Raw genomic sequence first — 25,529 nt, 5'->3', positions numbered from 1 at the left:
ATAGGAATCCTCTTTCCCAGCCTCTGTGTCTTTGTTCTGCGCTTCTGGCATCTGATCCATATCTTGCTCATCTTTTAAAGCTGCTTCAAATGCCACCTCCATCATGAAGCCCTCCTAGGTTATTTCATCAATCCGTCTAGTGGTCTTTCAAGTATCCTACAGTCTCCAGAACTCTGGGGTCACAGCCTGAATGAAACTACCCTGATTTCAGAATGTCTCTGAAGTCTCATATTTTAGCTTAAGAATTAAGGCATATTTTACATTATTCTCTAAAATATATCCATGTGTGATTTAGTTTACTTCAAAATATGTATCTGAAGCAAAGCAGATGCTCTTAGAAAATGTGTTCTGTTTATCCCGTGGCCTTGAGTACTCCTGGACACCTACTACATACCTTGAGGCAGCGCTATGTGTATCCCAGTCTTAAAAGTAATGGCTTTACAATATTTTGCATTATTAGGCTATATATTTACTCTATATGTTTCTGTTATCTTTTCTCCAATTATGCAGAAGCAGATTGTGTCTCATTCACTTTCATTTCACCCTTAAATTGACCCAGCTTTGTTCATAACTGTGAAGTTGTTTTTTTTTTTAAGATTTTATTTATTTATTCATGAGAGACACAGAGAGAGACAGAGAGAGGCAGAGACACAGGCAAGAGGGAGAAGCAGGCTCCATGCAGGGAGCCTGACATGGGACTCAATCCCAGGTCTCCAGGATCATGTGCTGGGCTGAAGGCGGCGCTAAACCGCTGAGCCACTCAGGCTGTCCAGAAGTTATGTTTTTTAACTCATTTTTTAAACCATATTTTTAAAGGCTTCTTAAATAGGTGCTATCTGTGCACAGCCCAAGTTAGGGACTAGAGTTGCAGGGGATGCCTGTCTTGAAGGGGCAAGGAATCATAAAGAACTCATGCTGAAGGGTCTTTACAGGATCATCTATCTGTGGGTCTCAAACATTACTGTCCATTAGTATCACCTGGAGGGTTCATTAAAACAGATGGCCAGCCCCTTCCCCCAGGGTTTCTGATTTAGCAGTTGTGGGATGAGGCCCAAGAATACGCATTTCTTACAAGTTCCCAGGTGATGCTGGTGCCATTGGTTCGGGGACCACACTGGGAGAACCACTCATTTATTTGACTATTTCTCACACTGTGCTCCATGAAGACCTGGAGGTAAGGGAGGTGAAGGCAGAGCCCAAACTTTGGCCTCCACTCACCTTTGAACCAAAGCATCTCTGTTTTCACCTACTATTCATATTGGGGTTCAGCTACTATTCATATTGGGGTGAGTAAAATTCCATTTGAAGATGAGCTTCCATGGCTAAAAACGTCTGAGTCCCACTGGCCATCTCAGGGTGAGGGATTAAAAGAAGAGACTTTCCAGGGCCACATAGCAATTTTTTCCTGAATTGAATGAAAACATACAGGGAAGAGCCACACACCTGGGGTAGAAACCCCTCTACTAAGAACTCCTCAAAAGTTACTACATTCGTACCTCCCTATAAGGAGAGCTCACCCCCTCCCTGGCAGTTCAGGTGGGGAGAAAGCATATTTTCTCACACTGAACCAAAATCTGTCTCTCACTGAGTCCATAAAGACCAATGAGCTCACTGTCCTGGAAGAGCCCAGCAAAGACTTAAAGACAGAACCCTCCCCACTCAATTAAAAGTTACTTCTTAATGTTGTCCGCAGACAGGGGCTCAAAGATAAAAGTAAGAGACAGACACATAATCTTCCTAGCTCCACACAACTTCCCCAGCATGAGGCCACCTGGGAGTCTGGTCTGGGTTAACCTGCTGGTTCCCCGGCATCACCCCCTCCCACCCAACCCACCAGACCAACCTTCCCCCAAACTCCTTCATTGCATCTGCCCTCCTTAAGTCCTCAGGGCTCCCAAATTCCTACACCTCCCTTACGAAAGGCCTTGGGCCATGCTATTCAGGCTCTCCCCAAGACCAGCTCTCTAGCAACTTCCTGTATGCCCATGCCCCCAAGCCCTCCATTCTGTCCACTTGTTCCTGCTGCTCCCATCCACTGGAAGGTCTGTTCATACTCTCTGTCCATCTCAACATCCTTTCTTCCAGGAAGCCTTCCCTGACTGCATTCCTCCTGTTCACATTGATGCTCCCCTCCTAAGGCTCCTTACACCTACACGGACTGTTCTACTTCCACTTGTTTCCTCCCCTTCTCAGGGCTCTGGAGTCAGATGGCCCTGGCCCTACTTCTTACTAGCTGTGTGACCTTGGGCAAGTCGCTCATCTTCTCTGAGACTCAGTTTTGGACTCATTCAACCATCTGAGAAGTATTTATTGAGCAGAGAGTATGTGTAATTAAATGACAGAACATATGTAAATTGTCAAGCACACAACAAATGGTCAACAGATGCTCACCACCACCCCTCCAATGAGAAGGCAGGGTTGTCTGGGTGAGGAAGGACAGGACTGGGTGGGGGGAAAACTGACAGCACCCAAATTTAGATAAACTCACACATTTGATTCTGAGTCCCTCTAGATTCTACACTTGCCCCAGTCATGTCAGCACCAAGGCCACAGTTGAAGTAAACATGTTTGCAGAGTAAGGGAGGGCTTTTGAGTAAGTGTCCTCTTCCCCCAAGCAGTCTGAGAAATCTGGCTCTGTCCTGAGCACTCCTGACACTCTTGCAGGTGGCTACTTCCACTGAGCAAGGTGGGTAGTGGAGGTGCTATCAGCAGGACAGATTTAGGGAGGATCTGAGAAGCCTCTCCTCTGCCATTCTGTACTGTGTCCTCCTAATACTCCTCCTTTAGTCCCTCTGACCTTTTCACAAAAACCTGCCAGGTGGGGGTCCCTGGGTGGCTCATTGGTTAAGTTCTAACTTTGGCTCAAATCTTGATCTTAGGGGCCTGAGATCGAGCCCTGAGGCCTGGGATTGAGACCTGTGTCATAGTCCTCATCATCATCACTGTCGTGGGCTCCCTACTCAGTGAGGAGCCTGCTTCTCCCTCTCCCTCTGCCCCTCCTCCCACTCGTGCACACTCTTTCTCTCTCTCAATTTTTTTTTTTCTCAAACAAATTTTTAAAAACCCAAAAACCTGCCAGGCCTCAGGAACCTGAGAGCCCTTTCCCCACTGCCCCCAACTCCCTTAGGGATTTCCCGGCCACTCCCGGGGCTTCGGTTGATATCTCCACACTCAATCACTTCTGGTGCACATCCAGTGCCCAGCTGATCACTGAGATGTCCCTCTCCCACCCCTCACACTTCATAAGACCCACACTAAACTCCTCATCACCCCTGCACCTACCCTGATCCCTCCCAGCACTTGATGCTATGGTAAGTCAGCAAGCTGGAAATCTAAGGTCAGTGTGGAACCCTCCCTGCCTCTCCTGCACCCCTCAGCCAGCCAATCACCACCTGCAGCACTCCAGTGACCCCTCCTGTTGGAATCACCCAATGGCCTCCCCAAAGACCTTCTGGGGATCAAACCCACCCCTCGAACATGACTCTCACTCACACACACCCTCCAGCCATGCGGCATTTCTTTCAGTTCCCAAACAGCCAATCTCTGGCCTCCAGACCTTAGCACATGAAGATCCCCTTGCCAGGTACAAGCCTTCCTCACCTGGCCAATTGCTCCCCATCCTTCAGGTCTCAGCTTAGACACGTTTCCTCTGGGAATCCTTCTTCAATCCCCAAAAGCCTGGGACGGGTGCTTCCTCTGAACCTCAGGTTCAGTATGCCCCTACCATCGTACTAACATTGTCCCTTTTTGTGCCTGTCTCCTCCCTAGACTGTCAGTTCTGGAAGGTCAAGGACTCAGTACATCAGTACATAGCACATAAGGAGTGCACAGGAAATATTTCTAACTGAAGAAGTGGTTCAGACTGCTGGAAGGATTGACCCCACCATCACTCACTCATCAGATATTTACTGAGCCCTAATGGTGTACCTGGCCTCACAAGACACAGGGAATGGGACCAGTCAAGCTCTTTGTCCTCAAGGAGCTCTGAGTTTAGTGAGGGAGATAAAGCAATAAACAAGTCCCTAAAAATACCCCCAAAATAAATGAAGAAAAGTGGACAGAATGGAAGGGAGAAATAGATACTCAATAATCAATACTCCACTCCCAGTAAGGGACAGAAGGAGGAGACAAAAAGCCAGCAAGGATGTAGAAGACAGCATTGTCAATCAGCCTGATCCAAGTGATCTCTACAGGACAGCCACCAGCTAGAGCAGAAAACACATTCTTTTCAAGCACACACAGAACATTCCCCAGGATATACTATATGCCAGTCATAAAACAAATCTCAAAAAATTTAAAACCACACAAAGTATATTCTCCAACCACTATGGAATTAAAAGTCAGCAACAGGAGGATATTTGGGAAATTCACAAATAGTTAGAAATGGAACAACATAATTTTAAATAACTCATGGGTCAAAGAAGAAATCACAAGGGGAATTAGAAAGTACTTAGAACTGAACAAAAATGAAAATAACATCACAAGTAAATAAATACATAAATTAGATGATTTTAGATATGAACAGTTCTGTGAAGAAAATAACATGAAGTGTGAGATGGTGCAGAAGAGGAGGCACGGCTATGGTTCCTTCCCAGCATTCACATCCTTGCCATGGCCTATCATGGGGAGAACAGATCCCTGTCCTGCGTCTTTGGGCCACACCATGGCACTTGCTCTGGCCATTGGGATGTAGGCAGAAAGAAGTGATGATGTGCCAGTTGTGAGACTGAATCTCAGAAGTCCTCCAGTGCTTTCTGCTTGGTCTCTGCCTTCGCAATGGGGAGAGCCTTCCCTGGGTGCCTGATGTCCCAGTTGTCCCTGATGTCCCTTGCAAGTAGTAGTGCCCAGTGAGACAGAAGCAGGAGTGGTCGAGTAAAACATTCAGAGGGCTGGGAGCATGCTTGCTTTGGCAGCACATATACTAAAATCAGAGGGCTGGAAGCATGACCTTTCAATTTCCCCCCTTTCTTGTTCTTGCCTGGGACCTGAATGTGATGGTTAGAACTGCAACATCCTGTTAGTGAACCATCCTGTGTTCATGAGGAACCTCGGAAATGGATGTAACAGAAAGATGAAACTTCGGTCCCTGATACTTTGTGGAGCTGCTAAACTTGACGTAGATCTCTTATTTCTGGTCTTATTTCACATGAGAGAATCGCCTTTAAATTATTTAAGCTATCATAACTGGGTTTTTATTGTTAGCAGTTGAAGACAGTTTTTAACTGACATAGAATGATTAGAAAAGGCTTCTGTAGTAGATTGTATTTTCCCCAAATGGCTCATAACAATATCTCCTATCTCACATGGTCATTATGTAATGTAAGCTTGATATTTCCCCCATTGATGCTGGAAACTATATCCCCTCCCTGTAAACTTGGGTAGACCTTTGTGACTGTCTCCACTAACAAAGTATGGTGGAAGTGGTGCTACGTGACTTAAGGCTAGGTCATAAAAATGCCACGCACTTCCTCCTGGCTCTCTCTTGGGACACTTAGTCTTGGAATCCAGCCACCATGCTGTGAGGAAGCCCAAACTTACCCATGCAGAGGGACCACATGGAGAAGCCACAAGTAAATGTTCTGGCCAACAGCTCAAACGAGGTCTCAGACAATAGCCAGTATTAACTACCAGCCTGAATGATGAAACTTAGAGTGATTCTAACCCTTGGCCATCAAGTTGCCCTTAATGTTGAAGTCCTCCCCAGACACTGGGGAGCAGAGACACATTCTCCCCACTTTGCTCTGTCCGAACTCCTGGTCCAAAGAATTTGCAAGTATAATAACATGCTTGTTCTATGCCACTAAGTTTTGGGCACCACTTCTTTGAGCTGACATCAGAATGAGAAGGAGGAACTGGATATTAGAAGATCACAGATAGGACATGCCAGCAGCAGGAAAAGCAAGTGCAAAAGCCATGCAATGGAAATGTATTTGTAGTATGTAAAGAAGAGTGAGAAGGTCAGAGTGGCTGGAGCAAACAACAAAAGTGATAGGAGTCAGTACCAGAAAGGCAGATAGCGATCAAATCAGATGGTACAGGACGTCTTAGAGAAGGGAGCTTCTCTCAGGGAATCAGACGGTGATAACCTCCAGGGTCACCTCTCCTAGTTGGCACACTGGCTTCTGAAAAGGCCTTCAATGCCTTAGCCCAAAAGAGGAACTCATGGTAGGGATTTTCAGCTTTTGCTAGGGAGGGATTGTTTTGTAGATGAATTAGCAGAGCACTGAAGGTGTCCACAGGCCATAGCTGTTCAAGGTCTATAACAAATCACATATAAGAAAAAGCATAAAGCCCATGGCCTGGATTTATGCTTGGTTTTTGGACTAATCATTTGTCCCCCAATTCCACCTGCCTTTTCAAACTTATCCATGTTCTAACCATGTATGATGATGCATCATTCTCCAGACATATCATGTACCTTCAGGCCTGTGAGCATTTCCATGCTGCCCACCTGCCTTATGTACCCTCCTCCACTGGGCTCCTTCAAAGTCCATCTTAGGGCACCTCTTCTGCCAATCTTCTTAGATACCCCAAAGGGGAATAAGTCTCTACTTTCCCTATGCATCTGCAGATTTTGCACAAAACTATAATTGTGCAAATTATACTTACCCCAGAGTAGCATAACTGACTGTTTACTTATTTTCCTCCCTACTTCAACCTTTTCCCCCACAAAAAAGAGACCCATATTCAAGGGCAGATTCTGGGCCTTATTTATCTTGAAGATGGGCTTGAAGGCCCATCTCAGTGCCACAGGCACTGTAAAAATCCTGTGATGTCCCATCCAACAGGAGTAAGCCAGAGGGATACAGGGATGGATGGATGGGTAGATGGGATGGTAGATGGATGGATGCATGCATGCCCGGATGGGAGGATGGGTGGGCCTCTGAATAGTGGGTGAATTGAGGGTGGTTATGAATGGGAGCACAGATATACACCAAAGGGGGCACAGACAGATTAAAGGACAGAAGAGTGGTTGAAAAGCTGGCTACATGAGTGGGTGAGAATATGATTATACAGATGGATGGGCAGGGGGATGAATGCATTTATGACTGAGTTCCTGGAAGGATAGAAGGGACAGTCCTTAACCCAGAAGTCAGTAAACTTTTTCTGTAAAGGGCCACATAATAAATATTTTAGACTTTGTGGACCACATACAGTCTCAGTCATATATTCTTCACTTTTTTTCAAATTATGTATTTGACAAGGGTCTAATATCCAGAATATATTGAAAATTCTTACATCGTTTTATTTGAAGTATAGTTGATGCATCTTCTTTGCCATTTTTAAACAAACATTTAAACCATATAGGTGTGCCTGGGTAGCTCAATTGGTTAAGTGGCTAACTTTGGCTCAGGTCATGATCTCAGGGTCCTGGGATGGAGCCCAGTTGAGTCAGGCTCCCTGCGCAGTGGGGAATCTGCTTCTCCCTCTCCCTCTGCTTCTCCTACTCATGCTCCTTCCCTCAAATAAATAAATACAATCTTATAAATAAATAAATAAATAAATAAAATTTATCAAATCCATTCTTAGTTAATAGAATACACAAAAACAGGCTCTTGACCACTAGGATTCAATTTTGGATGATCAGAACTTTTAGTAATCCCTGAGTTAGGTCTATCTACCATTTCACAAGCACAGGGTCGAATTCCCAAACAGAGAAGACCAGGGGCTACCCTACCACCCCTCAAAACAACATAATGGAGCTAGAGACCTTTCTAGCCGGGGAGGTTCAGAATGCATGGTCAGCTCTTCCCATCACTGAGCAGTCTTGGAATTTCAATAGCATCAAATCTATAAGAAGGAATTCTGAGAGAGAACCTGCCACTTTTTGCAATCAGGAATAGATCCAGATTGGGAGTGGTGGAGAATGTCTCAAAGTTTACAGGTCTCCTTAAGACTCATGTCCCTGGCTAGGACTTGGGAGTCAAATTGGGGGTCTCCTGCCACTTCTGTCCCCATACACACTGACCGTCATAAATGTAGCTCTGGACCACAATTTCCCGAAACTAGCTTATGAGTTGTGAGTTTTATGGGCTCTTTTTTTTTTTCTCCTCAGGATATTATTATGGATTACCAGCGGTTTCAGCATCTTTCCAACTGGCAGGAAGCAGTGCAAACACAGATGGAAGTTTCCCAGTTAAAACCCTCTTAACAAAGTCATAAAACAAAAAGCCCAGCCTCTCTGTCATGCTGCCAGCTCAGAGGCAAGGGAGAGAGAACTAAAAATGGAAGTGACTCTTCCTGCCCTTCCTAAAGAGATCTTTTAGGTGTAAGAGGGTGGTATATTTCATACCAGAGGGCGTTTGGGTTTCATAATGCACATAAAGCTTTCATTCTAAAGTGCAAAAATGAGGGGCTGGGTGCAGAGACCAGAGTAGTGCTCTGTCTTGCTTCTGGGGACCTGAGTGCCCTTGCTCACACAGCAATGTGACACTAGGGTGATGTCACTGACAAGAACCTCAGCTGGACTCAGCAAGAGGCCGGGCTTGGTGCTGGGTGCTCTGTTGCATCCAGAGAGGTTTTTCCCACAAAGAACTCCAAAGGCAGTTGGGAGATGTAGCGTTAATACATGACAGTGCACTGGGAATATAAGGTGTTCACCTGGCTTAGTCACCCTCTTGGGGCTTCCATATCACCACAGACAAAATGTCCAGGGTAGACATTCCCAACTCTGATGTTCTTGGATAGACATGGTGAGCAATGCCCAACAGTGTGCAATCAGATGCTAAACTACTAGGGGACTGGAAATAGCTTAGAGATCTCAAGGAACAGATGCTCTCAATGTTCCCTCACTTCCGACATCTCTGCTGTACCCTCTTCCCTCACCCCTCTTTATGACTCATCCCAAAAGTCACCACCTCAGGGAAGCCTGTCTAGATTTCCCCAGGTTGTCAGTCCCTTCCCCTGTATTCCAGATGATTACTCATTTTCTAATCTGTGTCCTTCACTGGCCAGGGAGCTCCTGGGAAAGAGCCTGTCTGATTTGACTTTCTATTTTCCAGCTCTTGTCATAGTAAGTGCTCAAAAATGTTTGTTGAACTGAACTGATCTAACTGCAGAGAAGACCTTCCAGGCAGTTTTGTGGGTTGTAAAGGGTGGCAGTGCCTGATACCCAGGAAGTCCTCAGGTCTGGCCTCCTTTCCTCTGAAAGTCCAGAGGATCTCCTCTCCACTGGCTCAGGTGTCATTGCCCCAGTGTTAGGATGACTAAGAAAGCCTCTCTATACTCAAGCTGCTCTGTCATTGTGCTAACATATCTCCTCCATACAGACCTAAACATACATCACATGTACACACATACACACACACACACTCATGCACCCACACACATACATACACACACACACCTAAACTCACACACAGAGCAATGACCCAGAACAAAAACTATCCTCCTCCTGCTTTTCTTAGCAAGAGAGCTAAGGAAACTGCAAACACCCTTTCAGAAACCTCAGCACATCCCCCCCCATACACATGGGCAGGGAGACATAGCCATGGAGAGCATGGTGTTATTCATCCCCTGAAGCACAAGAATCAAGAGACAGATGTCCACGAAAAGCCTTGCTGGACATCTGTCTGCTGCCAAGCCTCTGTTCATCGAAATCACCTGTCTCCTCACTGCTTTTCTGTCTCTTCTATCACAGCCTTGAAAAAGGGCAATTAGTTTTGGAGAATGGAAATGATTAACTCACCAGATGTAAGTGCTGGAGCATCTCCACATATCTGCAGAGGGAAAGAGGGTTGAGTTTGCATTAATTGCCATCCTGTTTAAGCCAGGGAGGGACGATGTTCTGTGAACAAGCTCAAGGCCACAGGCAGCTGCTTGGGAACTCACGCTTTCTCCGAAGACAGCAGTTCCTGTGCGATGACGTGGGCTCTGGACTGTCCTTCCATCTGCAAGAGGGAAGAGTGATCAGGAGGGACAACACCAATTCAGAGAGGGGAAGGGAGACCCCACCTCCAACAGTATCAGGTTTACAGAAGGAACTCCAAGTTGTGAAATCTTCAACCTCATGGCTTCCTTTTCTGCCAGTGTGGATATTGAGACCATCTAACTCAGAAGGTTGTTGAGCTAATGCTCAGCACACTGCCCAAAACATAGTAAGTGCTCAATATGTGGCCACAATCACGACTGTGTGATCTTGGCCTCCATCAACAGGCCTAGCAACCGTGAATAACCTGTGGTTCTTGGCGCACAGGGAGCTCTTTTTGCATGTTCTGTCCCCTTGGTGTCCTTTTCTCCTTCTCTGCCTGGCTATTTCTCAGTTATCCTTCAAGACTTACCATGGTATCTATCACCTCCTCCAAGGAGCCCTTTTGGATCCCCTCCCTGAACCAGCTGGTTCAAGTATCCTTTCTGGGGCATCCTATTCTCGGGATGCCAATTATGTCTCTCCTGGAGGGCAGGAACCATAAACTTCACCCCTGCATGGCCAGTGCCTCACATATAATAGGCTTGCTTTTGTTGACTGAAAGAACTAAATGAGTGAATGAAAGAAAGAATAAGTGTTTGTTCCACTTGGGAAGCACTAACTATCCTGGCTGACCTCAGAAGGTGAGCCATTTAAATCATCTAAGGCCCAACTTCTGTACCTGTAAGATTTGGGAATAACTGAGATGATGTCTATAAACAGGAAGGATGGGTGGGGGGGGCTGAGGCAGATGCCTGGCTGGTCCTTTTGCCATTAGCAGGCCCTTCCTCTGTGGCCCTGAACCTGCCAGATATCAGACACAGCTGCTGGCTGGGACCCAGAAGAGCAAAGACACTGTGGGGTAGCCTGAAAGAATAGATAGTTGATGACAGGAAAGCGCAGGTAAGGCTAGGGGTGGGGTGGCTATCGGTGGAGCAGAGGGCACTCAGATGGGACACCTGGCTTCTGGTTCCAGCTCCACCACTGCCTTTTGGTATTATGTGCACAAGCCACTTTCTGAGGTTGGGCCTCAGTTTCCCCATGTGTGAATAAAGTAACCTCTAAATTCCCTTCTATCCTGAACCTGTGTGTTATTAAACTCTAGGAGACAGTGGTCAAGTGAATGATCTACTCTAATGACCAGAAACTCACTAACTATTGGGAGAGCAACTATACAGTGTTATGGTCAAGACCCCAACCCATGGGGTTTCAAAAAAAAAAAAAAAAAGACCCCACTCTAGGTTGTGAAAACAAAAATGTCTCTAGACATTCCCGAACGTCCTCTGCAGTGCAGGTGGGGGCACAATCTTACCCCTGGGTGAGAGCCACTTGGTATAACCTTTCATCTTGCTGTGCTCTTCTTTACAGCAGCCACACTACCTGATGCTATCCTTGCACACAGATGTTCAATCAACATCTGAATAAATAATTGAAATGAGATACTGTGCCCGGCACACAGTAGGCATTCAATAAATGAGTTCCCTTCTCTGGCTGCTTCAACCCTCATAGTTTCTTGACTAAGAAACACAGTGTTTTTGGAGATTTTGCTCTTGCCAGGGCCACCCAAATAGGGCAGAACTTGGGCCCTCAATCATTCTCCCTCCTGTATCTCACTGCTGCCTCTTGGCGGGCTGTCACAGCATCCATGGAGCAGCAGGGGAAATAGTGAGGCCTGCGGAGGCCTCCAGCCTCACCTGGCCTCCCGCCCTCCCACAGGCGCCGAATCATGACTCACTGTCTGCCTTCTGCCTCTGCAGGGCTAGTGTGGGGCTCTGTGGACAAGAGTAGCTCACTCCTTCCAAGCAGGGGCTCCTGCAGAGTCCCACATGCAAAAGGCTTTGTTTTTTTTTTTTTTTTTTTGCAAAAGGCTTTGTAAACAAAACCCTCGCAATGGAAAATATATGCTGCCAGGACAGGCCTTAACAGCTAAGAAACCCTTTGGTTATGCTTCCATCAATAGAATGACTTTGTAAAGGACAGGGGTCAGGAGATCCCCAGCTCAAGTTCTTCTCCAATAAAATGAAGACAAGATGATCTCCTATCTTCCAGGGGCCTGTGATTCAATTCTCACTTGTTATCCACCATGATGCTGAGCCTGTGCTCTGGGGTCACAAGTCTTGGGTTCAAATCCCATGTTGCACTCCTTCCTACTCCTATGCCCTTGAACAAGTGATTTCTCTTCTTTGAGCCCCATCTGTAACACAGTGGTGATGATGATGATGATGATGATACCTACTTAATAACAGAACAGCTAGCATTCATTGAACACTTAGTATGTGCTAAGAACAGCTCTAAGCTTTTCACATGTAATCTCACTGAATCCTCCCAACAACCTATAAGCAAGGTACTATTTTTATTATCTCCATTTTACAGATGAGTAAACTGAGGCACAGATAAGTCCTATCCTTTGCCCCAAGTAAGTCCTTTGCCACTGCTAGTAAGTGGCAGAGCTCAAATTCAAAACCGGGTAGTCTAGCTTCAACAACTAAGCACTTCACCCAGCAGTGTGTCTGGCACAAAGTAAGCACTTGGTAGATGGCATCTCTGCTCATTATGGATGGCAGGGTTTTTCAAATTGGGAAACACCTATTCTTCACCTGTTCTGGAAAGGTGGTAGCAGGAGTCTGGCACTCCAGAAGGACCCAGGATAATCCTGATTCAGTTCTCTCTGGTCTCCGACCCTCAGAGCAGTGCCTACCATGGTACACAGGAAAGAGCTATGCTAGAATTCAGGATGCCCAGACTCACATCCTAGCCAGGCCATAAGTGGCTATCTGGCTGAGGGTAAGCCCCTCTCTGATGCCTCTGCGTCCTCATCCAGAAGACGGGGTCAGCACTCCCACCCTGCAAGGACCAGACGATGAGATGATGGATGGGCATGGTCAGGCTCACCCAACTTTCAGAGTTGTCACCATTATCATTGTTACAATCTCAAAGCTGTGAGGGGCAGACTTCTGGTGGGGCTGGGCACGGGCCACTCTGCACGTCCTTCCCAACCCCTCCTGCCAGACAGGCAGACTCTGGGTGGAACACACGGGGCTGTCCTGCTTTAGTGACTCTGCTGATGATGGATGTGTCTTCATCAGCCGGACAAGAAGGGGGCCTGGCAGGCCATGTGCCTGAGTCTCTCCTCAGAAGCTGCTACTGGGCGTTGCCCAACCGGGCCATTTAATATAGATGTTTGTTTAACCAGGAAATGAACTCTGAGGTTGACGGCAGTGTCCAGGGACAGACTTCTGGGAACAGGGTTCCTCCCAGGAGTGTGGGGGCTGGGGGCGCCAGGGCCTGCACTATCACATTTCTCAGGCTGACGCTGTGGGTGTTATATCAGGCTGCTGCTGGCCCTTCTGCCCAAGGCCAAAGCAGCTTATCTTCCCTGTTCCCCAGGGCCGCCTAGTCCTGCACTTCCTCCACAGGCCTCAGGCAAACCAGCCGGTCAACCCTGGCTATTCTGGGACCAGGTTGGGAGGGCTAGTCCTTCAGGCTGCCCTCCTGGTAGCAGTCAAAGGAAGAGCTAGGAGTCCTAGTCCTCTGTCTCCATGCCTGTTTCTCCAGCTATTATTATTATTATTTTTAAAGATTTTATTTATTTATTCATCAGAGACACACGGGGGGTGGGGGGGCAGAGACACAGGCAGAGGGAGAAGCAGACTCCATGCAGGGAGCCCGATGTGGGACTCGATCCCGGGTCTCCAGGATCAGACCCTGGGCTGAAGGCAGCGCTAAACCGCTGGGCCACCAGGGCTGCCCTCCTCCAGCTACTAAATGTGAGTGCTTAGCTTCCTTCTAGAAGAGTTCTCCAAGTGTGGCCTGAGAACCTCTGGGGTTCTATCTCCCTTTTCTGACTAATCTGTGAAGCTGGCTCAAACAATTCCAACAGACTGAGCACAGAGGCAGCTGGGAGAAGCCAGCTGTCTTCTAGGAAGCTAGACATATGAAAATTTGCAAAAATGGAAACCAATGTCACACCCCTCACTAAGTATTTTTGAAAAGTTATTCTTCATAAAAAAGGCCATTTATGTTAACATCAATTGGACCTATAATTGTTAATTTTAATTGAATTAAAAGATGTTTAAAATTTTTCTCAGTGTTACTTTTTCATGTAAATGCTTACTGATAAAACTCATAGAAACAAAAACTTTTTGGGGTCCTCAATCAGTCTTAGGAGGAGAGAGGTGTGAGACCAAAAGGTTTTGAGAACGGCTGTTTTAGAGGCTGTTGCAAGGCTCATACAAGACTGTAGGTGGAAAAGCTCTTCTCGGTGAAGAGCCAGAGGAGGGAGGCATCAGTATCACTGTTTAACAGTCACAGTAATTATTACTACTGTGAGAAGCCCTCAAAATGGCCCCAAGGAGGCCCAGGAGCCACATGGTCCTTCTCCACAAGGTCCTACTTTGCAGAAGAGGAAGAAACTATCCCCAAAGCTCCTAGTTGCTCACCACCTTCTCTGCTTACAGGCCTCCTGGGTTCATACTTGCCTTTAAACAGCCACCTCTTTCTTTCCACACTTGTCTTTGTCAGTCCCTGGCTAAGCCCCATGTCCTGGCTCAGTTCTCCCTATCCTTGGTTACTGGGGCACTCCACTCTCCACACCAGGACCCTTGGCCTCTTAGCTCCTTGACACCTCCTTCTCAGATGACTTTGGTCCACAGGTATAAACACTCCGCCTCGCCTGGGCCCTCTCCACACTCAGTCCTCGGAAGCGATGAGCTGTCTGGTCCTTATCTTGGAGCTCCTAGCATCCCTCCACCCTCAACTGAACTTGTCTCTTAGCTCTCAGGAGCTCCAGTCTCTCACCTACTCCAATCCATTCTCAGTCATGGAAGCTGCCTTCTGCTGTCACTTGTGGCCCTGAGTGGCTCCTGTGGCTCCCTGGCACTTGCAGAAAGACTTATGATCCAGCATGGTGCTGAGAGTCTATGGTCACAAGACTTGAGTTCAAATCCTGGCCTCCACCCCTTCCTACACTTATGCCCTTGAACAAGTGATTTCTCTTCTCTGAGCCCCATCTGTAACACAGTGGTGGTAATAATAATACCTACTTAATAATAGAACAGCTAGCATTCATTGAACACTTAGTATATGCTAAGAATGGCTCTAAGCTTTTTCCATGTATTCTCACTAAATCCTCTCAAAAACCCATGAGCAAGGTACTATTCTTATTACCTCCATTTTACAGATGAGGAAACTGAGGCACAGATAAGTCCTACCCTTTGCCTGTGACTCAGCATAGAGACCGTTTCCAGACACCACTCCTGCATCCCTCCATGCCCCATGGAACTCAATTTTACACCTTGTTTTTCCCCATCTCTGGCTCCCGCCAGTCCCTGTGCCAAAACTTCCCTGCAATCTCCAAAAGTGTCTCTAAGTCACATATTAAACCTGCGTGAGGGCAGGGCACCAAGGTAGGCATCCTGGTGCTCCATCTTTGCCAACCTCCTCAGCCACACATGCCACTGAAAGAAAAATTCATCTGGACAGAGGAGGGGCTGCCTTCTTTGGCTGTTTCAAGCCCTCAGGAAATCCTGTGAGGGTCCCAGGGAGGGGGCTCTCTGGAGAGTTCTCAGGTCACATCTGGAGAAGGGAGAGTGCTCAGGACTCGCAGGTGGCACCAGATTCCTGGAAAGCACAGTCTCTGAAGTTCCTCCAGGGACCACTGTCACAGACAACGTCCTTCCCCTTGGAATTCAGGTCAGGATTTCCAGTGCAGCTTTCAGTAACCACTGGGAAATTCAGAGACAGGAGCTCAGGGAGACATGGTACATTTCTATTCCAGCCATCACCTGTGCTCCCGCAGGAGGCAGAGAAGGGATAAGGATGGTGAAAGAGATGCAACACCTGCCAGGAGGAGGGCAGGGAGAAGGTGGGACCAAACAGAAGTCCCCCGACTCCCCCAGGACCAAGTGGCTGCCTCTAGTTCATGTTGACACCTGTCTAGTTCTAGTTCCTGAAGTCAGGCTAGTGTGAGTCTGGGTTTAGCCTAGATGCTTTAAAAAACTTTTAGTTTTGGAAGGAATCTTTGGTTCTGGATGCAGTTTGTAATACAATCATATAAATAGCATGTTATCTGGGAAGGCCCTGAGTGAGAGACCAGGAAACCTGATTTTTACTCCAGACTTTGCCTCAAATCTGCTGAATAATCTCCAGCAAGCAATGGCTTCTCTATGAGCTTTAGTTTTCCTTCCTGTAAGACACAGCAATCCCTTGCATACTGGGACACTATACCCATTGAATAGCAACTCTCAATTTCCCTCTCCCTCAGCCCCTGGCAACCATCATTCCACTCTCTGCTTCAACTGTTCTAGATTCCTCATGGAAATGGAATCATGCAGCATTTGTCCCTCTGCAACTGGCTTACTTCACTTAGCACAATATCCCCCAGGTTCATCCATGCTGTATCATGTAGCGGGATTTCCTTCCTTTTCAAGGCTGAATAATATTCCATTGTATGAACAGAGCCCACTTTGTTTACCCATTCAACTGTCAATGGACATTAAGAGGGTAGATTTCATGTGAAGTGTTCTTACCACAATGAAAAACAAAACAAAACAAAGTGACATCAAAATGCTCCTGTCAGCTCTCTCAGCTTCTAGAATCCTAAGAGAGTGGTCATAACTGCGATTGGCAAGTTCTCAGTTTGAAAGGCCAGTACATTGCTAGTACATGGCTCATATAGTCTTCCTGTCCTCACCATCTCATTTGTCAAGAAAGGACCAGCCATGACCTCAAGAAGCCAGTCACTGGCTGGATTCCATGCTGTTTGTGCCTCCTATGTACTCTCCTTCTCCTTTCCACTTAACCACATCCTATTCCCCTTTGTGAAGAACTAAGGCCTCACTTCCTCCTGGAAGCCTCCCTGATTGCCCTGACTCTTAAGACTTGGGCCACTTACACTGTTTGGAGCTTAACTCACACAGCTGAGGACAAAGGGGCTGCCCCACAACTGTTCTATCTCACAGACAGCCACTGTTTATAAATGAGATAAAACATTCCGAAAAGAACATAAAACACAAAGGTAAGGTTTAGAGACTATCATGTCAGCAGCTTTGTCATTTCCCACCTTGGCTGTGAGTGCCCCATGATTGGGCACCCCAGTGGATTTTTTTTCCTGGCACCTCCAAGGGCAGAGGGTCCTGTGAGGGCTTCATATAGACTGGCTGGCTGACGTACACAGGCCAGAGCTCAAACTTCAGTGAACAGACATATACTGCAGGGGATCTAGAGAATCGGCAGATCCTAATGCGGTGAGTCTGGGGAGTGCCTGGGGTGCTGCAGGCCTACATGTCCAACTCTGGACGGCAGGGCTGCACACTAGGTATACAGAGTAGCTGCCATGGAGCCAGGAAGGAGAAAGGGAGGATGAGTGTGATGGTGGCCCCAATCCCATGCTGGGGCCAGGGGTACATGTAGACATAGCAGAGAGGAAAATTAGCCACAGAAGAAGTTCTCTTAGGGTCGGGGCATCCTAACTGTCTCCACACCCAACCTGTTGGCTCCACCAGGACTCTGAATAAGGGGTGTAGGACATGCAGGTGCCCTGACTGCTTTAGGACCTCTGAGTGACTGTATCTCTCATCCTCCCTCTACTCACACTGCTTTGAAACGTCTCCTGTGTTACTCTGCTGAACTGTCACAGCTTCTACATGGTTACTGGGGAGCTGGTAAGAAGCTGGGTTGGCTCCCAGCTCAGCCTCTTCACTGTGCAAAGTGAATTATATAGGACCAAACAAGTGTTTTCATTTTACTAAACTGTCACGCATCTAAGTTTGTTTTCCTTACTTGACTGCAGGAACTGAGTCTAATGTATTCATTTATTTATTAGTTTTTTTTTTTTCAGGGATATTTACTGAGCACTATTTTATGTGCCAGGCAATAAGAACACAAATGTGAACAGAAGTGTGGTCCTGGGGGCACCTGGGTGGCTCAGTCAGTTAAGCTCTGCCTTTGGCTCAGGTCATGACCTCGGGGTCCTGGGATTGAGCCCTGCATTGGGATCCCTGCTCAGCAGGAAGCCTGCTTCTCCCTCTGTCTCTGTCCCTCCCTGCCCCTGCCCTGACACTCATGAGCTTTCTTTTTCTCAAATACACAAATAAATAAAATCTTTATAGGGATGCCTGGGTGGCTCAGTGGTTGAGCATCTGCCTTTGGCTCAGGCATGATCCCGCAGTCCCAGGATGGAGTCCGGCTTCAGGCTCCATGCGTGGAGCCTGTTTCTCCCTCTGCCTGTGTCTCTGCCTCTCTCGCTCTCTGTGTCTCTCATGAATAAATAAATAAAAATTTTTTTTAAAAAGACAAAAAAAAAAAGTCTTTACAAATAAAGAAGGTGGTCCTGCCCTCTTGGAGCTATTCTTACAGGGAAAGGCAAAGGGCATGTAAGTAAAGCAGAAAAAGAAAGACATAATCACAGCTTGAGATAAGTATGAGGAAGGAAGTAGACAGGAATGCTGTAACTGAGCACTGCAGAATGAGCAGGGGAGACCTCTCTGAGGATGTAGAAGAACCCTTAGCCGGCTCTACAGAGGATGGGAGGAGAGCTTCAGGTGGAGGCAACTGCAAGTGCAAAGACCCTGAGCTCAGGTCTGAAGAACAGATGAAACTTGTTTTTGAATCCTTCAGGATGCCTGGCCAAAGGCCTTGGAGTTTGTTGAGTTTTTTGATCTACGGTTAACACATGGTAATAGAAGATGAAATGCCAGAGATTTCAAATCTTTATTTTTAAATTATTTTTTAAAAAGATTTTATTTATTTATTCATGAGAGACACAGAGAGAGAGAGAGGCAGAGACACAGGCAGAGGGAGAAGCAGGCTCTACGCACGGAGCCCGACATGGGACTCGATCCCAGGTCTCCAGGATCAGGCCCTGGGCTGAAGGCAGCACTAAAGCGTTGAGCCAGCTGGGCTGCCCGGATTTCAAATCTTTAGAATCTAGTGCCAACACCCAAAATGGCAGATACAAGAAGAGAAGCAGGCTGACATGATGGGGAAGATGCAGAGTTCAGCTTGGGATATGCTGAGTTGGAGGCACAGTAAACCCTCCTAGTATTGGGGGATATATCTCAAGACTCCCAGTGGATGCCTAAAACCACAGATAGTTCGCCAAGCCTCACATGTGCATACCTTGGAGATACTGTGGGTCTTTTCAGACCATTATAATAAAGCAAATACCACAGTAAAGCGAGTCAAATACAGTTTTTGGTTTCCCAGTGCATAGAAGTTATGTTTATATTATACCGTATTCTATTAAGTGTGAGTAGCATTACTCTAAAAGACATGTACATACCATAATTAAAAATACTTTGCTACAAAATGTTGAGTTGTAATCACTGATTACAGATCATCATAATCAGTACAATAATGATGAAAAGTTCGAAACACTGTGAGAATTATCAAAATGTGACAGAGACATAAAGTGAATAAACGCTGCTGGAAAAATGGTGCCAAAAGACTTGCTCGATGCAGGGTTGTCACAAACCTTCAATTTGTTAAGAATGCAGTATCTGTGAAGTATAATGAAGTGGAGTGTAACAAACAGGGTACGCCTGTTTAAAGTATGCTTTATTTCTAGACATACATACCTATGATAAAGTTTAATTTAAAAAGTGGGCACAGTAAGAGATCACTAATAACTAGTAATAAAACAGAACAATTACAATAATATATTGCAATATAAGTTATGTGAATGTGGTCTCCCTAAAAATACCTTATAGTACTGTACACACTCTGGTTGTACTTGTTAGGACAATGAGATGATAAAACGCCTACTACATGATGACATGAAGTGACATAAACAATGTGGGCGCTGTGACATGGTGTTCGGCAACTACTGGCCTTCTGAATATATGTCAGAAGGAGGATCACTTGCTTTATTTTTTTTTAATTTTTATTTATTTATGATAGTCACACACACACACACACAGAGAGAGAGAGAGAGAGAGAAAGGCAGAGACACAGGCAGAGGGAGAAGCAGGCTCCATGCACCGGGAGCCCGACGTGGGATTCGATCCCAGGACTCCAGGATCGCACCCTGGGCCAAAGGCAGGCGCTAAACCGCTGCGCCACCCAGGGATCCCGATCACTTGCTTTAGATCAAGTTGATCACAGGTAACTGAAGCTATAGAAAGCAAAATGCAAATAAGGGCAGGGTGGCAGGGCAACAGTATCTGTGGGGCTTCCAAGAAGGGACCAAAAGGTTATCTGGAGGCTGGAGTGTGGGGCTGCAGAGAGGGGTCAGACCAGGAGGTCAGCTCTGGAGGTCACCTGAGTAGGGCTGGCCGCTGGCCTGGAATGGCCTGCCTGAGCAGAACACAGGATGAGAGATGAGGATGAAGGAGCTCAGGCCTTGGGAAATAGACACCTCATGTAGAAGCATAGAGTTGGACAGTCACAGAAGTAGGGAGAGAACCAGGACAGAAGGTAGCCAGTAAAAACCAAGGGAAGAGGGAGCTCCTCAGGCAAAATAACACTAGAGCCCAGGGTGTGAGGTGGACAGCATGGAGACCCTGGCTTATGGAGATCAGGGCGATGATGGCAGTCAGGGAGGTGGGGGAGTGGGGAAGACATGACTATGTCTGTGGGGTGAGGGAGGTCCTAATGAACCTCTGCGGCCCATCTCCCTCTCCTGTACTCCAGTCTACAGACCTGGTCTGGCTCTTGAGGCTCATTCTTCGCCTTCCCACCTTGGTGCTGCTGTCCTCTGTCCAGACTTCTCTGTCCCTAGACCCTCCCAGTTCTTGTTGGCTCACACCATTCAACTCCCTGCTGAGAGGTTTCCTCCCTGTCACATAAAGGCCTTCTCTAAGAAACTGGAGCCCTCCCACACTGCTGGTGGGAATGTAGGATGAGGCAGATGCTGTGGAAAAAGTATGGCGGTTCCTCAAAAAATTAAAAATAGAATTATCCTATGATTTAGTGACTCTGCTTCAGGGGACATACATAAAAGAACCAGAAGCAATGTCTCAGAGAGACATCTGTACACCATGTTCATAGCAGTATTATTCACAATAGCCAGAAAGTAGAAGCAACCCAAGTATCCATCGATGGATAAACTGACAAAATGTGATATGTACGTACAGTCTTAAGGAGGAGGGAAACTCTGATACGAGCTGCACCTTGAGGACATTATGCTCAGTGAAAAAAACTAGTCACAGAAGGACAGATTCCATACAATCCCTGGCCTGTCTTGTGGGCTGCTGTATGTTAAGCCCTTGGAAGGATGCCTGGTACATAGTAGGTGCTCAGTAAGTACTTAGTAAATAAATTTCTGCTGAAGAGGAAGGATGGGGAGAAACTGAGTGAGGATACAGAGAGAAGATGCAGAGGAGGGAGTTCATGTTTGCCAGGGGATCAGATTGTCTTCTGGGAAGAACAGGCTGCAGCCTGAGGAAGCTTCTACAGATTTAGGAGGGCCTTCTAGAGACTGGGAGGAGTGAGCACATGCCATGGAGCCAATGGTCAGGGCTGCATAATGAGTTGAGAAGACTGGCATGGAGAAACCATGTGTTGGCATTTAATCCAGGTGGGGGCCTGGCCTAGTGGAAATAACCAGAGTTCAGGGAGATGATCGAGGGGAGGTGGCAGGTGCAAGGCCTGGGGGCATGAGGCCAGCAAGAAGTCCCAGACTAGGCCAGCTGGACTGTGGGTGCAGCCAGGGAGGGCATCAGGACAGGCCTGTTCCAGAGGACAGGGCAAACTTTTGCCTGGGCTCAAGGGTGGACCCATCAGGGCAGTGTGGTGACAATGGGACTCAGGCAAGGGAGGAGGAGATGAAGGGAGGAGGTGGCTCAGAGAGGCCACCAACTCCTGGGCTGGTCTCCAGGGAGCTGGTATTTAGCTTGAAAAGTCTCAGTCTGAAAACTGGGCTCACTGTCAGGGAGGAGTGACATGCCAGGCAGCCTTTGTCTCCTGTCACAGCTGGATCTATTTTTATGTCCTTCTTGCTCTTCCTTTTTTTTTCCTTCTTTCCTTCAACCCACACCCCCTGAATATCTCTGAGTGGAAGAGAGGGAGAAATCAGACAGAGGAGTGGACAGTTGGGCTCAGCTTCCTGGCCTGCTCCAAGTCTCTCTCCTGATGTGGCCCTCAAAACATCTGGAAGAGTGGAGCTCACCACCTTTCATTTATTTTTACATCAAAAATGTTTCCTGGGGCCCCTGGAAAGCAATTCCACTATCACTCACATTTTCCCTAGGTCTGCTCCTAAAATGTTTCCTGGGGCCCCTGGAAAGCAATTCCACTATCACTCACATTTTCCCTAGGTCTGCTCCTTTGAGGGGGCTGGACATGGGAGATCTGGCTCCTTTTCCCCCCTTGATGATATAGAAGCACAGAGGGGAGAGGTCTTTAACTTTTGGGGAAGGAGAATTTTCTGAGAGGGTGGAAGATGAAAGAATGAGGTGAAGCAAATGTTCCTTCTCCCCACTTCCCTGCACCACCAAAACTTCTACAGCAAGAGGAAACCAGGAAAGATTGCTCCCTCTAGGAATCCCCCTTCACATCTCCACCAAGGCCCAACAATTTGGGAACTCTCCTACATTGAGGGCTGCCAGGAGGGAGTGCACCATAATGGCCTCTTGGGGGTCACTGCGGTGGCATGTACAAGATTGAAAATGCACACCTCTCTGACCCACCCATCCCTTTCTGAGATCTACCCTAGAGAAAAGTGTTGTGCATAAGGAGATGTGTGAACAAGTGCACTGCAATACTGTTGGTAGAGCATAAAAATTAGAAACACTATAAATGTTCCTCAGCAGGGGCATGGCAAAATACAGAAAGGACAATAAATCCATAAATTGTAATACCATACAGCAGTAAAAAAAAAAAAATTAGAATGCTATGTAGCAATGTGTGAAAACCTCTCTAAGATACCAGTGAACACAACCAAGTTATGCCAAGTTTCTTATGGTTTGATATGACTCACACTTGAAGAACAACTCCACAAACAATACCATCCATGTCCCACTCGTAACAAATGATACACGTAGATCAATACAGGGAAAAGTTTCTGGAGAGATACACACCAAACTGTGTACCACAGCTGCCTCATGGGGACACAGCGACTGGGAATGAGTACCTCAGGTCATCTAACCCTCACCTGTAATAACTTCATGCTTTACAAGGACAATCTAGTAGATCATGCCTCGTGCAATGAAAACCTGATTTTTAAAGGTGATTGCCACTATGGTTCATTATGAAAGCCTCAAGGGCAGAAGGGAACGAATGCTCAGTACATTTGGTAGGTGAGAGGGCTGGGCTCCCGAGGGTCAACTGAACTGCTGTGAGGAGTCTAGACCACACTTCTCCCTCTGTGCTCTCAGAATGACAGGATACTAGTGTCTCCAACCATTGTTCCCTCTGTGAACCCTGCCTTTGGATGGCCTTTGGTTCTACGTGGCTCTGGCCCCAGGGACACATAAGAAATCCCTGTCCCAGGCAGGAGCTGCCTCAGTTCTGCAACCTTATCATCATCACTGAACTCTACTGGACCTTGAGCAGGTTGCTTCCCTGTCCTACCCACGGTCCCGCCCACTCTGACCTTCGTGTGTTCTTTTACTGTGTGCCATGTATTCATCTCCTCAGATTTATTTACTCTCAAAACTAAAGTAGGTACCACTACTGTTTTCCCAATTTTACAGAAGGGGTAACAGAGGAACAGAGTGGTTAAGAAATTGCCCATTTGCTGGTCATTCAGCTAGCAAGTGTCAAAGCTGGGTCTGATCCTCTTGTTGCCTATGCTACCCCCACCTCTTACAAGCTCCTGGGGGTGTCCATGCAGCGGTCTGGAGACCTCAAGGCTGGGAAGCTGACCCGGATGACGAAATGTCCAGGGCCCTAGGACTTCATGTCTTTACAATGGTCCTGAGCAAACAGGACCCTCCATTCTCCCTCTCCCCCGCTGCCTCCCAGGCAAGAACAACAGATGGCCATTATGCCCCTACTATGCGGCTGGCACTTTTACATCTGTGCCCTCATTCAACCCTCCCACAGCCTAGTGATTATAAATGCTCTCATTTGGGATCCCTGGGTGGCGCAGCGGTTTGGCGCCTGCCTTTGGCCCAGGGCGCGATCCTGGAGACCCAGGATCAAATCCCACATCAGGCTCCCGGTGCATGGAGCCTGCTTCTCCCTCTGCCTGTGTCTCTGCCTCTCTCTCTCTCTCTCTGTGACTATCATAAATAAATAAAAATTAAAAAAAAAAAAAAAAAAAAAAAAAAATAAATGCTCTCATTTGAGAGATGGGGAAGTTGAGGTCCTATAATGGGAAGTGACTGGCCAGTGGTAACACAGCTGGAGGAGGAGGTGCCGGTGGCCCCAGAGAAAGGTTTAACAGAGAACTCAGAGGCTCTGGTGGGGAGCCATCACTAGGTGTGGGACTCTGAGGTACAGAGAGTTGCACAGGGGGCACCCCACTGCTCTGTCAGCCCTTCAGCTCTTTCCAGCCTGCTACCCAGACCCAACTCCCAGCTTCAAGTGGGAACCAAACCCCAAACAACAACTATCTTTATGCCCCCGGGCTCCGTGACCTTGGGGATGCCCAGAACAGGGCAGAAAAGCTGCAATCATCTCTAACTGGCACCACCAACTCGAAGCTCCTCTCCTTTGCCCTCAAGGAGGCAACAGTTCCTTTTGGAGAGAGAAGAAGAGAGAGGGCTGTGAGAGGAAAACAAACAAACAACCCTGGGCTTGGAGCCAACCAGACCTGATTTTGAGTCCAACCCCTTCAATTACTGGCAGAGCGGCCTCGGGCAAGTTACTTAATTTCTGTGTCCAGGCTACACCACAGGGGTGTGGTATTGACCTGGAACGTGTTGTCAGAAATGAAAGAGGCGTGGATTGCAGTGGGGAGGAGCCAAGTGGGAAAACCCCCTTCCACATTCCCACAGCCCTGGGGAGGCAACTATGAAGACCCTGTGCAGAGAGATAAATGAACTGAAATCAAGGGTGTGAAAACAAAATGAAAGACATGACCATTTATACAAAGCTTGGTAAGTGCTAGGCCCTTCTGCTGAGCGCTTCCACAGAAGCAGTCTTTAATCAATGTGACACATCAACCCCAGCCTTGGAAGGAGAGAATGACAAAGAGTGGGAGACAGACACGGACGTGGTGCCTGAAGGAGGCCAGTCAGGGAGGAGGTGCTGCTCCTTGGCCTCCCCAACTACTCCTCTGCAGACAAGGGAGGGATCCAGCAGATGGGCCAGAAATGCCAAGCTGGTCTCAACCTTCCTAGCCTGTCTCCCTGCAGTGGGGGTGTCCCTCTTGGTCTAAATTCCTGGCCTCTGGCACCTCATGGTGTTTCCTGGATGACACAGAGTAACAGCTGTGTGGTCCTGGGCAAGTTCTTCACTTTTCTATATCTGCAAAGGTAAAACACGAGACAAACCCGAGCTCCAAGAAGCATGAATGAAAGGACTAGTAAAATCAGCCAGCAAATGGAAGTGAAGCACAGGCTCTCATGCACCCTGTAGCGAACATATATAATTACCACCATGCCCCGATGCCCATTGAGAGGTCTGGGCCGCCACTGTGACTTGGTCTCTACCCACAGCAGGCACCCCACTCACTGTCTGCCTCCAGAGAAACAAGAGCTCTTCCCTCAGCCCCATCCCCTCAAAGCACTGCGGTATA

General features: G+C 47.3%; 1 protein-coding gene across 5 annotated transcripts in view; it reads right to left on the bottom strand.

Annotated features, from left to right (window-relative positions):
- The window catches only part of FGD5 (FYVE, RhoGEF and PH domain containing 5), a 128,235-nt gene that overhangs the window by 45,271 nt on the left and 57,435 nt on the right, over positions 1 to 25,529 (bottom strand). For all 5 annotated transcript variants that reach the window (XM_038565566.1, XM_038565564.1, XM_038565563.1 and 2 more), the window contains exons 4-5: positions 9,832 to 9,890; positions 9,689 to 9,719 (exon numbers count right to left, since the gene is read on the bottom strand). In XM_038565566.1, the coding sequence (XP_038421494.1) occupies positions 9,689 to 9,719; positions 9,832 to 9,890 (90 nt within the window). The remainder of the gene's footprint in view (positions 1 to 9,688; positions 9,720 to 9,831; positions 9,891 to 25,529) is intronic.

Source organism: Canis lupus, chromosome 20 (genome assembly GCF_011100685.1).
Source record: "Canis lupus familiaris isolate Mischka breed German Shepherd chromosome 20, alternate assembly UU_Cfam_GSD_1.0, whole genome shotgun sequence".
Lineage (NCBI taxonomy): Eukaryota > Metazoa > Chordata > Mammalia > Carnivora > Canidae > Canis > Canis lupus.
The sequence above is the reverse complement of the archived record's forward strand: the minus strand, read 5'-3'. Positions and strand labels throughout refer to the sequence as shown.